At 52.3% G+C, this 14,977-nt stretch overlaps 5 protein-coding genes across 5 annotated transcripts; 4 read left to right on the top strand and 1 right to left on the bottom strand.

The window, feature by feature from the left end:
- Positions 1-256: 256 nt before the first annotated feature.
- Positions 257-3,194, top strand: UCRPA7_4003 (putative transcriptional corepressor cyc8 protein; the record flags this gene model as incomplete). Its single annotated transcript, XM_007916555.1, has 6 exons — positions 257-377; positions 450-736; positions 801-980; positions 1,035-1,284; positions 1,349-1,593; positions 1,653-3,194. 6 exons carry the CDS (start codon positions 257-259, stop codon positions 3,192-3,194), a joined length of 2,625 nt encoding a protein of 874 aa, XP_007914746.1.
- A 743-nt stretch (positions 3,195-3,937) lies between these two features.
- On the top strand, positions 3,938-5,494 carry UCRPA7_4002 (putative 60s ribosomal protein l3 protein; the record flags this gene model as incomplete). Its single annotated transcript, XM_007916559.1, has 6 exons — positions 3,938-3,948; positions 4,008-4,021; positions 4,179-4,245; positions 4,301-4,457; positions 4,513-5,186; positions 5,242-5,494. 6 exons carry the CDS (start codon positions 3,938-3,940, stop codon positions 5,492-5,494), a joined length of 1,176 nt encoding a protein of 391 aa, XP_007914750.1.
- Positions 5,495-6,292: 798 nt separating this feature from the next.
- Positions 6,293-6,850, top strand: UCRPA7_4001 (hypothetical protein; the record flags this gene model as incomplete). Its single annotated transcript, XM_007916558.1, has 2 exons — positions 6,293-6,533; positions 6,594-6,850. The coding sequence occupies 2 exons, from the start codon at positions 6,293-6,295 to the stop codon at positions 6,848-6,850; spliced, it is 498 nt and encodes a 165-aa protein (XP_007914749.1).
- A 1,026-nt stretch (positions 6,851-7,876) lies between these two features.
- Positions 7,877-9,593, top strand: UCRPA7_4000 (putative anthranilate synthase component i protein; the record flags this gene model as incomplete). The annotated part of the gene is made up of 3 exons (XM_007916556.1): positions 7,877-7,888; positions 7,950-9,357; positions 9,412-9,593. The coding sequence occupies 3 exons, from the start codon at positions 7,877-7,879 to the stop codon at positions 9,591-9,593; spliced, it is 1,602 nt and encodes a 533-aa protein (XP_007914747.1).
- Positions 9,594-11,340: 1,747 nt separating this feature from the next.
- On the bottom strand, positions 11,341-13,414 carry UCRPA7_3999 (putative major facilitator superfamily transporter protein; the record flags this gene model as incomplete). The annotated part of the gene is made up of 4 exons (XM_007916560.1): positions 11,341-12,068; positions 12,130-12,710; positions 12,772-12,930; positions 12,999-13,414. 4 exons carry the CDS (start codon positions 13,412-13,414, stop codon positions 11,341-11,343), a joined length of 1,884 nt encoding a protein of 627 aa, XP_007914751.1.
- Between the last annotated feature and the right edge of the window lie 1,563 nt (positions 13,415-14,977).

The raw sequence follows: 14,977 nt of genomic DNA, 5'->3' as shown, positions 1-14,977 counted from the left end.
CACGATCCCAATTACCGCTCATCAAGTGGTTCATTAGAGGACGGTCCGGTTCATTGAATCTCACCTTTCCTTCATTTTCTTTTAAATCTTTCCCCGCAACTTAATTCGTACTGTCTCGGCGGCGAGCGTCTTTTTTCCCTCGTACCAGCAACAACCGGCCGCTTCAGCCTCCTGCAAATTGAAGTGGTATTCCCCGTCACCGACTTTCTCTTACAACAACAAAAAAGTCATGGCTGCCCATCATCCATCGCCCCCAATGGGCATGATGCATCATGGCCCTCCTGGTCCTCCTCCGCCGCCCGGTGTCGCACCTGCTCAGCAGTGGGCCCCGTCTCGCCAGATCCTCGCTATGAACGAGGCAGTCTGGGTGCAGATTGGTAAGTGCATCCCCATGTCAAAGCCTTCCTACATTCTTTGCCTGCCTGCGACACTCGCTAACTGCTATGCAGGGAGCTTCTCTGAGCTTCTCGGCAACTTGGACGACGCTATGGCCGCCTACGAGCACGCCCTTCGCGCTAATCCGAACTCCATCCAAGCGATGAACTCGATCAGCTTAATATTGAGAACTCGTGAGGAATTTGGCAAGGCAGTCGATTACTTGCAGGCCATCCTGAAGATCGATGCCACGAATGGCGAGGCTTGGGGCAGTCTTGGTCACTGCTACCTCATGATGGACGACTTGCAGCAAGCATATGCTGCATATCAGTCGGCTCTCGTCAATTTGCGTAATCCAAAGGTTTGCCTCCCTTCTTATAATCATTTTTTTTTTTTTTGCTTTTTCTGTCTCTAATGCCTCGTAGGAGCCCAAGCTTTGGTATGGCATCGGCATCTTGTATGACCGTTATGGGTCTCTCGATCATGCCGAAGAGGCTTTCTCGCAGGTCATGCAAATGCAACCTGATTTCGAGAAGGCAAACGAGATCTATTTCCGTCTGGGTATAATCTACAAGCAGCAGCAAAAGTATAACCAGAGTCTCGAGGTATGCTCTAGATATCCCATCACGGCTTGTCGCGTTTACTCACAACCTGCGTAGTGCTTCAAGTACATTGTGAACTCGCCGCCCCACCCTCTCACCGAGGAGGATATCTGGTTCCAGATCGGCCATGTACATGAACAACAGAAAGATTACGACAGCGCAAAGGCTGCCTATCAGAAAGTGCTTGAACGTGATCCCAACCATGCCAAGGTGCTCCAGCAACTCGGCTGGCTGCATCATCAGCAGAGCAACAGCTTCTCCAGCCAGGAGAGAGCTATCGAGTACCTCGAGAAATCCGTCGCGGCCGGTAAGATATTCAGAAATTTTCTTGCATCCTTCACCGCACGGCCGATGCTAACAGCCATGACTAGACAACAGTGATGCCCAGAGCTGGTATCTGCTTGGACGCTGCTACATGTCACAGCAGAAGTACCCCAAAGCGTACGAGGCGTACCAACAAGCTGTGTACCGTGATGGCCGCAACCCTACCTTCTGGTGCTCAATTGGTGTTCTCTATTACCAAATCAACCAGTACCGGGATGCTCTTGATGCATACTCCCGTGCTATCCGTCTCAACCCCTTCATCTCCGAGGTTTGGTATGACCTCGGCACACTGGTAAGTTTGCTGCTCTTTGCTATGATTGCTTTTGATTAGTCGCTGACATAATATTTCAGTATGAGAGTTGCAACAACCAGATCAACGACGCATTGGACGCTTATCAGAGGGCTGCTGAGTTGGATCCTAACAATCCTCACATCAAGGCTAGATTACAGCTCCTGAGGAATGGCCAGGCCAATGGTGTCCAAGCCGGCAATGCCCCGATGCCTACCGATGTCCACCCTCAGGCTTATCAAGTCCCTGGTGCTGTCGGACCTCCGGGACCTCAATGGGCCAGCTCGGCTCCTCAACAGCCTCAGCCTCCTAATGGACCACCTCCAGGACCTGGTGCCAACTGGGGAAGACTCTCAGATGTCAATGTTCCTCACCCACCAAACCCATATGATCCATCGCGTGACCCTCTGGGCCAGCCAGGTCGTGGCCCGCCTCCACCTCTCCCGCGTCAGCCTAGTCCTCGACAGGAGCAGCAAATGAGACAGAACTCGGATCAAGGCCGCCCAGGTGCTGGTCGACGATGGCCCTCTCCCCCGCCGCCAATGCATTACGGTCCAGGTCCCGCTCCTCCTCCACCTCAGTCCCAGCAACTGCCATCAGCGTCTGGCGCCCCTCGTGGACCTGGCTACGGTGGACCTGCCCCTGGACCCGCTCCACTTCCTCCGACCAGTAACGGAGTGAATGGCCCGCCTCCTCCCAACTCTCTGCCACCTTACCGGAACAATAGCCCTCGAACCGAGATCCGGCCCATTCACGATAACCGCATGCCATCTCCCAAGTCTGCCTATCCTCAGCATCAGCCTCCGTATCCTCCTCATCCGGATCCGGCTGGCCCAAGCGGAATTGAATCTGGCGCACCGGCTCCGCAAGCCGCTCTGGCTGCCGAGGCTCATCAGCATGCTCTGAACAGAGATGTCCTGAGAGAGCATGAACGACCGCCTTCCGTCGGTCCCAAGAGAATGCGTGAGTGGGAAGACGAGCCTGCCGTCAAGAAGCCAGCTTCTGAGGAAAACCGCGCTAGGCTAGAAGACTTGCGCCATCGACGACCATCGACACCACCCCGGGACCCGTACCGTCGGGATTCGTCAGAAAACCGCCGCATCGAAGAGCAACGCCGATTGGATGAGCAACGACGATTTGATGAGCAGAGACGGACTGAGGATATTCGCCGAGCTGAAGAGCAGCGCCACCCAAACGACAGCTACCACCCTTCTGAGGCTGCGCACCACCCTCCCAGCCACTCATTGCCTGGTCAGCTGCCGCCGATGCAGCAGGGACCATCACCGATGCAGGGTATTATTCGGGAAGGACCACCAGCTGGACCTGCGCCGAAGGACTATCCGGTTGAGGATAGACAGAGGATTGAGCATTCGGCTCCGCCGCACCCACCGGCCATTAATGAGCCGGAGCGTGCTGCAAGGAAGATGGATGTGGATGATGATTACGACGACAGCGGGGAGGATGAGAAGAAGGCCGGAGCGGCTTCAGGTCCCGGTTCTGGACCTGGATCGCAGTCCGGCGAGATGAAGAACGGAACTACGCCTGGACCAACCAGTGCTGGGATCAATGGGATGATGAACGGCCCCAAGGTTGAGAGCTCTTAGATTGTCGGTCTCGACGGCCCCTACCTGTGATTTGTGTTTATTTGGCTTATGTATAACTCTCGGTCTGCTCACGCAACTTTTTCCTTACAAAATTACTCTCCCCATTCGTTGAAGAAAAGTTGAATTCTTCTGGGCCAATTGCCGAGTTACATAGTGGTAAATTTGAGGATTATCAAGGCTTTTCTGTCTACGTTTAGGTGTCTAAGTGATCATGGTGAAGCTCGCTGTTAAGCATGTAGATGTACCCGTTGTATTTTGATCTTTGACTAGAAATCTATGTAAATGACACATGGTCCAAGCCCACTACTGCTGATTGCTTTGACTTCTTCCACCTCAAATTCGTAGCAAGCCACGGGATTAGGTACTCTCTTACGGGTACGCCGCATTGGGAAAGCGTATGGTGCTGGAAGCTCGAAACGCGAAGTTAATCTACCTGCGGGACGAGATGAGACAAACCCATGGCTGAATCCGTACAACTCAGGCTCCCGTCTCCTCTATATTACCTAAGCAGGGTTTAAAGTTTATTCTCAACTCAATCACGTGCTGATAATGTCCCTCTAGAGTACACTGTTAGGGTCGGTGCGACTGAGTAGGCAAGTGAGGTCCGTGCGTCTTAGGGCACTCTTCCTTGAGGGTGGGACCACACAAAAATTTGCCTGAACTTTTCTACTGCTCCATCCTCAGCATTCAACCTTTTTGAGATTTCCTGCACACCACCACGACCAACATCGTCAGCAGGAACCATGTCTCACCGGTAAGCCAAGAAGTTACTCATAGGATTTAATGAGCTTTCGCTAATACATTGGGAAACAGAAAGTACGAGGCTCGTAAGTCACCTCCCCAAAATCACGATGCCCCGTCTATCAATTCGATCGCGAAAACCGGCGCAGTTTCTGCTGCTTGGGTGATCTTCGATACTCGAATGCTTGAGACTCGGAAGCATAATTTGTCGCTAGTTTCAAGGATACTGATGACTCTATCTAGCCCGCCATGGTTCATTGGCCTACCTCCCTCGCAAGAGGGCTGCCAGACATAGAGGCAAGGTCAAGTCGTGAGTGAAGCATTTCGGGAAACTTCATCATCAATTGGCTAACCACGGGACGAAGCTTCCCCAAGGATGACCCTAAGAAGCCTGTCCACCTGACTGCCGCCATGGGCTACAAGGCTGGTATGACCACCATCGTCCGCGATCTCGACAGACCTGGTGCCAAGTCGCACAAGAAGGAGGTCGTGGAGGCTGTGTCCATTATTGATACCCCACCGGTACGAACAATGCAGCCCGCTTGGCGCTTGTGCCAATGGCTAACATCTTTCACAGATGATCGTTGTTGGTCTGGTTGGCTACATCGAGACTCCCCGCGGACTGCGCTCCCTTACTACCGTCTGGGCTGAGCATCTGGGCGACGAACTGAAGCGACGATTTTACAAGAACTGGTACAAGAGCAAGAAGAAGGCCTTCACCAAGTATGCCAAGAAGCATTCCGAGAACAAGGGCGCCTCCATCACCAGCGAGCTCGAGCGCATCAAGAAGTATTGCACCGTCGTCCGTGTCCTCGCCCACACCCAGATCCGCAAGACCCCCCTCAAGCAGAAGAAGGCCCACCTTATGGAGATCCAGATCAACGGTGGCTCCGTCGCCGACAAGGTCGAGTTCGGTCACGGTCTCTTCGAGAAGCCCGTCTCTATCGACAGCATCTTCGAGAAGGACGAGGTGATCGATGTCATCGCCGTCACCAAGGGTCACGGTTACGCTGGTGTTACCGCCAGATGGGGAACCAAGAAGCTGCCGCGTAAGACCCACAAGGGTCTCCGAAAGGTCGCTTGTATCGGTGCCTGGCATCCGTCCCACGTCCAGTGGACTGTTGCCCGTGCTGGTCAGCAGGGTTACCACCACCGTACCTCTGTCAACCACAAGGTTTACAGAATCGGCAAGGGTGGTGCTGAGGACAACGCCGCCACTGAGCTCGATGTCACCAAGAAGACCATCACTCCGTAAGTTCAACGAGCTCAATGACAGATTATGAATTTTGTGCTGACAATGCAATAGTCTTGGTGGTTTCGTCCGCTATGGTGAGGTCAACAACGACTTCGTCATGGTCAAGGGTTCTATCCCTGGTACCAAGAAGAGAATCATGACTCTCCGCAAGTCCATGTTCACCCACACCTCAAGAAAGGCCCTGGAGAAGGTCGAGCTCAAGTGGATCGACACCTCGTCCGAGTTCGGACACGGTGCTTTCCAGACACCGGCGGAGAAGAAGCAGTACCAGGGTACTCTCAAGAAGGACCTGGTTGCCGCATAGACGTAGCAGCAGCGGCAGCTTGTTTTCTCGTCTCATCACAGTTGCATTGGTGTCAGGGCATCTTCTCTTTAATATCTCAAAGGACGGCTGGTGTTGTATTGGTCAAAAATGGAACTCTAGCATTCCCGGCTTCATAGAAAGCTGAACGAAGACGAAATGAAAAAGTCTAAACAAACAATTCTGCTGCTCTCCACACATTCATGGTAGTGATTTGTGAAATGTCTAGTGTTAATTCGAACATATTGGTCCTTGTCGCCTGTAAGCTATACTACATCACAGACCATATTTCAATGTCTTGACGCTCAAACATGAGAGCGTAGTCTACTAGTGATATGCAAATTTGTTAGCAGAATCTGCAACCATTTCTAGTGCCATATGGCGTTTAGCTTCTGGAAGACCTGGTTAGTGCGGCATACAGGTAGGTACCGCAGTTGGGTTGGGGTTCATTGGATTGTGGGGGGACTTCTGGGACCTAAAAGGTTGCGTCATATGCAAGCCAGCTTCATGCCCAGCTCTCAGTCAACCTCGTCATGATCCAAGAGAGCAAACAGAGAACACCTAAGGAAGCCGCGTGAAAAGTCCAAGTTGGCTTCATTGAATAACTGCATATCTTTCCTAGCGAGACTTCATCCCGTCCATCGACGACCACGACCACCTCTCAGCTTCTCGACCTTGCGAGGGCCTCTTGGACACCCCCGCCATCAGTATCCAGCCGTACACACCAGGCTACGACGGAGCGAAGCACGCACACTCAGATCAGCTTCGACTCAGAAGACGTCCTCTTCAGACGGCCTAAAGATGGCGACCGACGACGAGTACATGGACTTCCTGAACAAGGCCAACGAAGACCCGAGCAAGGGCTCCGCCAAGACCCAGACGACAGGCACGAAGAAGGCGTTCAAGACGGCCGACAAGGGCGCCGACATCCCGCAGCCGCTGCTGCAGGTCACAAAGGATGCGTTCTACACCAGTGACGCGGACGAGCCGTTCGTGCCTGTCTCGCTGGCGTGGCCGAATGGAGACGGTCTGCCGGACGAAGGTATGTTCGCGTCTACGGTATAGAGGGCAGATGATCTGGGCTAACGGTTGCACTTTACAGAGGAGCTTGCCAGGTTGATTGAGCACTGGGATCCTGCGAAGGCGGACGTTGAGATCTCGGACCCGATTGATTGGGATTCAAATGGACAGTACACGGACATTATTGATGCCGTGCGGAAGGCAGGCAAGGGCAACGATGTTAGAGTCTATCGGGTGGCTAGAGACGGCTCTAGGGCAGAGTATTTTGTCGTGACGAGAGCTGGTGATGGAAAGATTGCCAGACTGGTAGGTGTCAAGGCTCTGGCTGTTGAGAGCTGAGTAAACTTCTCGACTGTGGCCTGGGAAGGAGGCTCCGCTACAAGGGCGCGAAATCGTCCAGCAATAGCAGAATGATTGCTCAATTGCAAATGTCAGGTAATGCATGCATTTTCAGTTTTGTAGTCACAGTGAACGGAATGCTTGGATACTTTTGGACTTTATCTTTTCTAACCCTAGTGCTAAAGTCCCCTTTTCTAATTGTCTTATCATCCAGCGAAGATGGCCATGTCTCAGGCAGAGCATGTTCAACGGTTGATTAAATTGTCTTTCGTCTTCCTGCCGCTGTTATTTGTTGCCTCGTTTTTGGGAGTGAACACTGCGGAGCTAGTCGGGGGAGGCAAACTCGAAATATGGAAATTTTGTATAGTGGCGATGGGATTAACCGTTGCTACTTGGGTGTGGGGAAACTGGAAGGGTTTAAGAGTCAGGTTTAGGGAAGCCATCCGTCCGATATTAAGAAAACCATACATGGAGGGTTTCGTGGGTTGAAATCTAGATATCTCCAGTGCGGCTCACTCACTATTCGTAATGCCTCTGGGACTTACATCCAACCAGTCCGTTGAATTTTGATCCCACAGCACCGGTTAGACTTTTTCTGCATAAAGGACATAATATAAGTTTTCATATAACAATTAAATTCTTGGTGATCAGAAAGGCACAGGTCAACTGCAACGTAAGCAATGTCACAGTGAAGCCATGACGAGACTACTATGGTAGAATGTCGAAAGCCGAGTGGTTCTTTTAGGTACTCGTTTAGACTTCCATTGGCCGTCACAGGACAAAGGCGAGGTTACACCCGGTTGGCCCTGCGCCCTACGCCGCACACCGTAACCAAAACGGCAAGATAGCGCCGATTTCGCCAATTTAGCATGAAAAGCTCACCGTGAAGAAAGCGCCACACATCAAAAAAGTGCCCTCTGAGTCAGTCGAGTAAGCGTCCATGAAAGGCAGAGCAACCGCCAGGATTGTCACACATCAGTACAGTAGTTGATCTCATACCGCGGAGCTGTAACGCTCATAGAAGCCATGGAGGCAGCAGTATGTACCCTCAATTGCCATCAATTGGGATTTTGATAAGCTCATTTCTACTCACTTGCAGGATGTCATTGTCCCATCGCTGGACACGGTGAAGGAGGTGCTTGCAAAGCCGTTCAAGGGCCCCAAGCAGCCAAACAGAGTACCAGTGTATGGCCAGATATCTTCCGACCTGCTCACTCCGTCTGCAGCGTACTTGAAGATTTCTGCACACTCCAAATCACAATATTCATTTCTCTTCGAGAGTGCTGCTTCAGAGCGAGTGGGAAGGTACAGCTTTGTCGGCGCGGGTCCGAGGAAAATCTTGAAGACAGGCGAGGGTCATGGCGAGGCATGCGATCCCTTGCCGGCTCTGGAAGAAGAGCTGTCCAAATTCGTCGTCGCCGAGGTTCCCGAGCTACGCCTGCCTCCCCTGACCGGAGGTGCCGTTGGCTTTGCTGGCTACGACTGCGTGAGGTATTGGGAGCCCAAGACCGCTCGACCGATGAAGGATGTTCTCAAAGTGCCCGAGTCGCTCTTCATGTTCTTTGACACGATCGTGGCCTTTGATAGGTTTTTTGGAGTGATCAAAATCATCACATATCTGGAGATTCCCAAGAAGGCCGAGGACATTGACGCCGAATATGAGCGGGCCACGAAGGTCATTGAGGATGTGATCAATGTGCTGAATTCGCCGGAAATACCCCTGCCTGAGCAAAAGCCGATAGAACTCGGGAAGGAGTACACGTCGAACATTGGCAAGGAGGGCTACGAGCAACATGTTACCACTTTGAAGGAGCACATTGTCGTAGGTGACATCATTCAGGCCGTGCCTTCTCAGCGGTTCGCTAGACCGACAGACCTTCATCCTTTCAACATCTACAGGCATCTCCGAACTGTCAACCCGTCTCCGTATCTCTTCTACGTAGACTGCGCCGACTTCCAGATCATTGGCGCATCTCCCGAGTTACTAGTTAAGTCTGAAGCCGGGCGAATCATCACACACCCCATCGCTGGAACACTGCCGAGAGGTAAAACGCCAGAGGAAGACGACAGGCTGGCAAGAGAACTATCCAATTCTCTCAAGGACAGAGCCGAGCACGTCATGTTGGTGGATCTTGCCCGGAACGACGTGAACCGCATCTGCGATCCGAGAGAAACAAGAGTAGATAGGCTTATGGTCTGTGAAAAGTTCAGCCACGTGCAGCACCTTGTTTCGCAGGTGTCCAGCGTCTTGAGGCCAGACAAGACGAGGTTCGACGCTTTCAGATCCATCTTCCCCGCCGGCACCGTCTCTGGCGCACCGAAAGTAAAGGCAATGGAGCTGATTGCGGAGCTCGAGAAAGAGAAGCGAGGTGTATATGCTGGCGCTGTGGGCTACTTTGGCTTTGGCAGCGTATCACACGACGGAAAGGAGACTGAAGGCGAGATGGATACTTGCATTGCCTTGCGGACGATGGTCTACAAGGATGGAGTTGCATATCTGCAAGCAGGTAAGTCTTGATATCAACTTTTACAAGGTTACGTAGCACTAATGAATGCGACAGGGGGCGGTATTGTCTTCGACTCGGTGGAGGAGGATGAGTGGAAGGAGACTATTCACAAGCTCGGTGCTAACATGCACTGCATCACAGCTGCCGAGAAGCTGTATGCCAGGAGGCAACAGCCATCAAGCAAGATAAGTGGTGCAGCCGAAGCTGCGAGGGGTCTTGCACAGACTATCATCTAGATTGTCCTCATCTCCTATGCTCCGCTAGACCAGATATGTGTATATTTCATAGTAGCGTGGACGGGCAATCAAAACTAGATGAAGAGACATAAGGAGCGGCCAACTGAATAGGTTGGCTGACCGTTTAAGACAGCGATACGTTATAAGGTGATTACCATCACCCTTGTGATTCACGAGTCCTTTGCCTTCTCCTCCTCTTCATACCACATGCCAGACAAGTCGCCTTTCGGCTCAACTTCGCTTACGCCGTCAAGCTTTCTGTACTCCAATTTATCGAGATCAATGCCGTTGAAAGTCCGAACCTAGACGGCTGTGTTAATATCATAAACGATCACCAACGGTCATCAACGGTCATAAATGATCATAAATGGTCATCAACGATCAATCCTCACCCTCCAGGTATGGTAACATCGCAAGAGGCTCTAGAGGATAGAATACAGGAATAGATGTGTCAAAGTGAAATTCAACAACTCACGCTGATTCCAATTGGATACCTCTTCGGCGCGTAGAAATCCCGGAAGTCGATGCCTATGCTGGCGCCGCACTTGGGACAGAACAGCTGGTCCTTCTGCTTGGTGTTGAACTGGTATCGCGCAACCCTTTGTTCGGATTCCCCAATCCACGTCACATCCTGGCGGTCAGGATCTGGCACGAGAATTAGTCAACGAATGGAACCTGCCAGTTGCGATTCAGGGCATTGAACGTACAGACAAGCAAGTAGCCGAACCGGCGGCAGGCAGAGCAGTTGCAGCTCAGAGTCTTCTGCTGGGACAGTGGCGGCGTGAGCTTGACCGTTAGTTTGATATAGCCGCAGTGGCAACCAGCCTCGTGGGTTGAGCTGGGCTTGGGCTCTTCAGTTGTAGCCATCGCGAAGTCCGAAATGAAGTGTGCTCAGAGTCCGTGTTAGGATTCTAGAGAGCGCTTGATAATAACAAGGCGGGAAAGAGAGTTGCTTTTAAATCGTTGTTCTTTATACACAGGACTCTAGTTTAACTCTAGTTTAATTAGTCTCAACTGAAACCTGGCCCTGCCACCATTGTCGCTCGGTCTTGTCAACACGATTAATTGCACAGTATCACTATGGATCAGCCGTGGGGTCTTCCGAACTAGTCTACTCGAGGCAGCTCGATAACCTCGGATTGAAGCCTGACATCTACCGTCGGAGACGACATACGTACGCAGCTACGCAATTGACGTCTTACGGCAACCCATTTGCTCTTGTTAAGCTTACCTCGTCCGCATGTCTCGCGCCTTGGAGACGGGAACCATTCGCCTTGTGGAAGGGACGACAAGAAAGGCGTGGTAGCGGGGTTCGTCATCCACGCTCCACCGGTCTAATAATAGCCTCGAAAGGATTCATTCATACATTAACATTAGGTTTTTGTTATCGCTGTCTACTATTTACAATATTGACAGTTCCGTCGTAGTTACAGCTCTTCAGATGAGCGCTCACCACCTTGGTGAGACTTCCGAACTTCACACATGCCATCTTTTCAACGCCGTACTATTCGTCCAAGCATGTAAATCAGACCAGCAAGCAGTCACTGGTAGTAAACGCGGTAATCAACGCGGTAATCAACGCGGTAATCAACGCGGTAATCAACGTGGTAATAACCGCCCTCCTCTTCCTTTGGGTATCCATATGACAGTGAGAAAATGTGCTCGCTATGAGCTGGTGTTGTCGAAGACGATTTGTGATGTAGCATCCTCGTCTGTGTAGAACGACAAGTCGTACAGTGCTTAGCATCTACACAGCCTCAGTAGCCTTGTCTCCGTCTTTTCGCGGAATGCTGCTTGGTGCAGCAGGGCCTTCCTTCTCCGGATCCGCTGTCGCTGCCGTGTCGTCGCTCTCAGCCTGCGGGGGAGGGGCTTGAGGCATCATGGGGAACGTCGGTGCAACTCTGCTCTTGGCTCGGATCTTGTGGCCGTAGAGGTAGAAAATGATGGGGATCGGAATCAGCACGGCGGCAACGCAGCCGAGCAGGGTTGAGGCCCACTCGATGCCTAGGCCGTTGAACATGTAGGTCGAGAAGAGCGGGAAGCCGGCGCCGCACAGGGACCGGAGGAAGGTGTTGCCCGCGATGGCCGAGGCCGCGAACATGAGGTAAGCGTCGACCAGGTAGTTGAGCGCCTGGAGGAAGATGGACATAAGTCCAAAGCCCGTGAGCAGACCAGAGAGTGTGGGGACGATCCAGTGGATATCCTCTCTGTAGCCGGACCATCCGAACCAGAAGATGCCGCCGCAGAACGCAACTCCACCAGCGATGACGCTGGGAAGACGCCACTCGGGAATGGGGATGCCGTTGTTGGCAGCAAGCTTGCGCTGGTACCACGGCTGCTGGGCCAACACTGCAACACCTGCGAAAAGCTGGCCCGTGATCATGCCGAAGAAAGTCAGACCCGAGAGTCCAGCGTTGAAACCATGAACGCCCGTGAAGACGAAAGGATAGGCAGTCAGGAACAGGTAAAGAATACCTAGAATGAAATTAGTATGCGGCTCTTTTGGAATCGAGACACTGAGAAGGCCACGACTTACCATATACGAAGGCCATATAAATAGATAGCAAAGTGACAATAGGCTCGAAGAAGAGCAGTCTCATAGGACGAGAAAAGTTCTTGTTGATCAACTCGCTGAGATCAACCTCAACCTCCTCCTGCTTGGCATGGATTCCCCAATTGCCGGTCCTGCGGCGAAGCTCGGCGGCCTTCTGAACCAGAACAACTGGCGGATACGTCTCGTCGAGGAAGATCAGATCGAGACCAAACGCAACAAAGCCCATGATTGAGGCCAGGTACATGGTCCATCGCCAGCCCAGGTACGACTCGACGATGAAACCTCCGATAAAGGGAGCGAGGAGCGGACCGGTGAAGACTGCCATGGAGAAAATAGTTATGGCAATGCCCCGAGTTGCATTGTTAAACATGTCGGAGAAGACGGCGGCGACAACAGCTAGAGGGCACGCGCCGAAGAATCCAGCGAAGAAACGGCAGATCAAGACGGTTTGTAAGTCCTTGCCAGTCGCGCAGGCAATGGAGAAGACGGAAAATCCAAACATGGCGATGACGATTGGAAGTCTTCTACCTCTTAATTCTGAAAGGGGGGCCCACAATGTCGGCCTGTGTCTTGGTCAGTAAAGACGATTCTGGACGTAGGTCTCACAATTCTGAAGACACTCACCCAAAAGCGAAACCCAATACGAAGAATGATACGCCTAGCAGTCCAACTTCGGATGATACCTTGAACTCCCTACCAACATATTGTGTGGCTGCTGAGAAGACACTTGAAGTGAAAGCCGAGGTCATGGTGGTGTAGCCCAACATAGCAGCAGTAAGAACCCTAGGTGCGCAGTAGAAGTCAGCTTCAGTCCAGTCATTGTTACAGACTCTTCAGATTCTCGCACTCACTTCTTCTTAATCGGCCAATTCTGAGGATGCAGCGGGTCATCCGGCCCATCAAACTCAACAACGTACTCCTCTTGAGACGGCAACGGCGGGGGGTATGGCTTGCCGGCGCCGAACTCGGGGAGAGGCTTAGACGACCTCCTTGTGCGGCTCGTGCGACTGCGGCCGACGGTGCCGCTGTGCTGGCTCCTCTGGGTTGCGATCCGGCTCAGCTCTGTGGGATGACGCTCGAGGTCGCGCTGGGTAGACATGCGGCTCATGCCAATGTTGCGCCTCGAGATGGAGTCTGAGGTTGTCGACGTCGAGGCGGACGATGCGGTAGCCACCCGCTCGATCTCATGGCTGGACCGGCCGTAGGTCTGAGGCGAGGCGAGGCGCTCGGCCTCGACCATCTCGCGGTCGACTTCGTCGAGCACCATCGTGAGTTCTCAGTGGCGGTGGTGTTGTTTGCTGTTTTCCTCAGCACCTTACACTGACGAGGTTGTGTTTGTTATTGTTGTTAGTCTTGCACCACTAACACAGCAAGCACTTGTCTACTCTGGGCGTGTAAGTCAAGGAATCTCTCAGTCAATGAGACGGATGGACTCTGTACAGAGTATATAAACTATAGAGAGAAAGATGGAAAGGATGCCAAGCTTGAGTAATCGTCACCGGATGATCAGGGGGGGGGCCAATTCATTAAGAATAAAAAAAATAAGTTCGAGCCCAAGAGTCAAGCTTGCCCCGGGGGGAGGCGAGAGTGTCCGATTGCGTCTACAAAATGCGGACCGTAGGTGCAGGTGGACTCAGGTAGTGGAGCAAGGCAGCGCGGAGGCCGAAAGCAAGCGTGTGTTTACGAAGCAGCGACTAAGTAATTACTTGGGGGGACCCAGCAGAGCTAAGAGAAAAAGCTAACTAACTAATCAACCTCGTGCTCGTCCCTTCGCACTTCGGCGCTCGCTCTTGAGATTTGAAATGTGAGATGAGTGAGGGCCTCGCACTACACCTAGGCAATACTTCCTTAGGTACAGTACCTTAATGTTATCTCCTCGCACTGCAGAATAAGTGCTGACGGCCCTCAAGCCTCAATCGGCCTGTATCTGGCGGGGTTGTTTACGGCGCTGTCGCCGGTTGGCCAGTGGTCATTTACTCCTCCGCCGGGGGAATAAACGTTCATTGTTGAAGGGTGAGGATACTCAATGGCAAGAGTTATAATACTCATCAAGCTCTCGAATATTCTGTTTATTATCATAGGTCTATCAACTTCTACAAAGGTAGTAAACCCTCGTTGAGAAGGTAGTGGCACCCTTGCCGAACCAACATTTATCACCCTGGCGGAGGAGTACTATGCTGTGCCATGCAGGCCCCTGTCCTGGGACACACTTGCCTTACTCATCACCCCGCGTGCCCTGTCGGCCGCCTGTCCAGTCCTGAAGCTGTGGACGTCATCTCCTGCATGAGCCGTCTTGCTGCTCTAGACATTGTCACAATAGGTAAACAATCACGGATTGAAGATAAGCCAGGGGGCCTACCTACCTATCTCTCGCTCAATTGACCTGTACACAGAAATCTGCACTGCACTGCACTATGGGCACATACACAGGCAAAGACAGGCACTAGAGGCTCCCCTGTCCAGGATCGAGGAATTTCTTCATTCCAGTGACGGCCAGGGCCGGGTGCAGCGAGATTACGTCAACGACATGCCTCGGCTGGAAAAGCTTAACTGGGCAAACCCTGATCCGCGCTGCGCTGCGCTGTACTTTGCTGCACCGGTGCAACTGCAGCCCAAAGTGCCGATCTAGCTTCCGTTTCCCGCCGCCTAGATCTTTCTTCACTGTGGCTCTGCTGCACCACACCACTGTACTATGTAAGATCCGGGTGAAATAACAGAACAGCATTGGCCCATCATCATGTCAGCATTCTAGAGTAAAAGTTTTCCACACATGCATACGTAGTGATGCCCACTCGAGCCACTGTAGGGATGTACACCTCTGCCGGGGTAA

Source organism: Phaeoacremonium minimum, assembly GCF_000392275.1.
Source record: "Phaeoacremonium minimum UCRPA7 unplaced genomic scaffold PA7_03_scaffold_306, whole genome shotgun sequence".
Taxonomy (NCBI): Eukaryota; Fungi; Ascomycota; class Sordariomycetes; order Togniniales; family Togniniaceae; genus Phaeoacremonium; species Phaeoacremonium minimum.
Note: the sequence above shows the minus strand (reverse complement) of the source record. Positions and strands in the feature narration are given on the sequence as shown.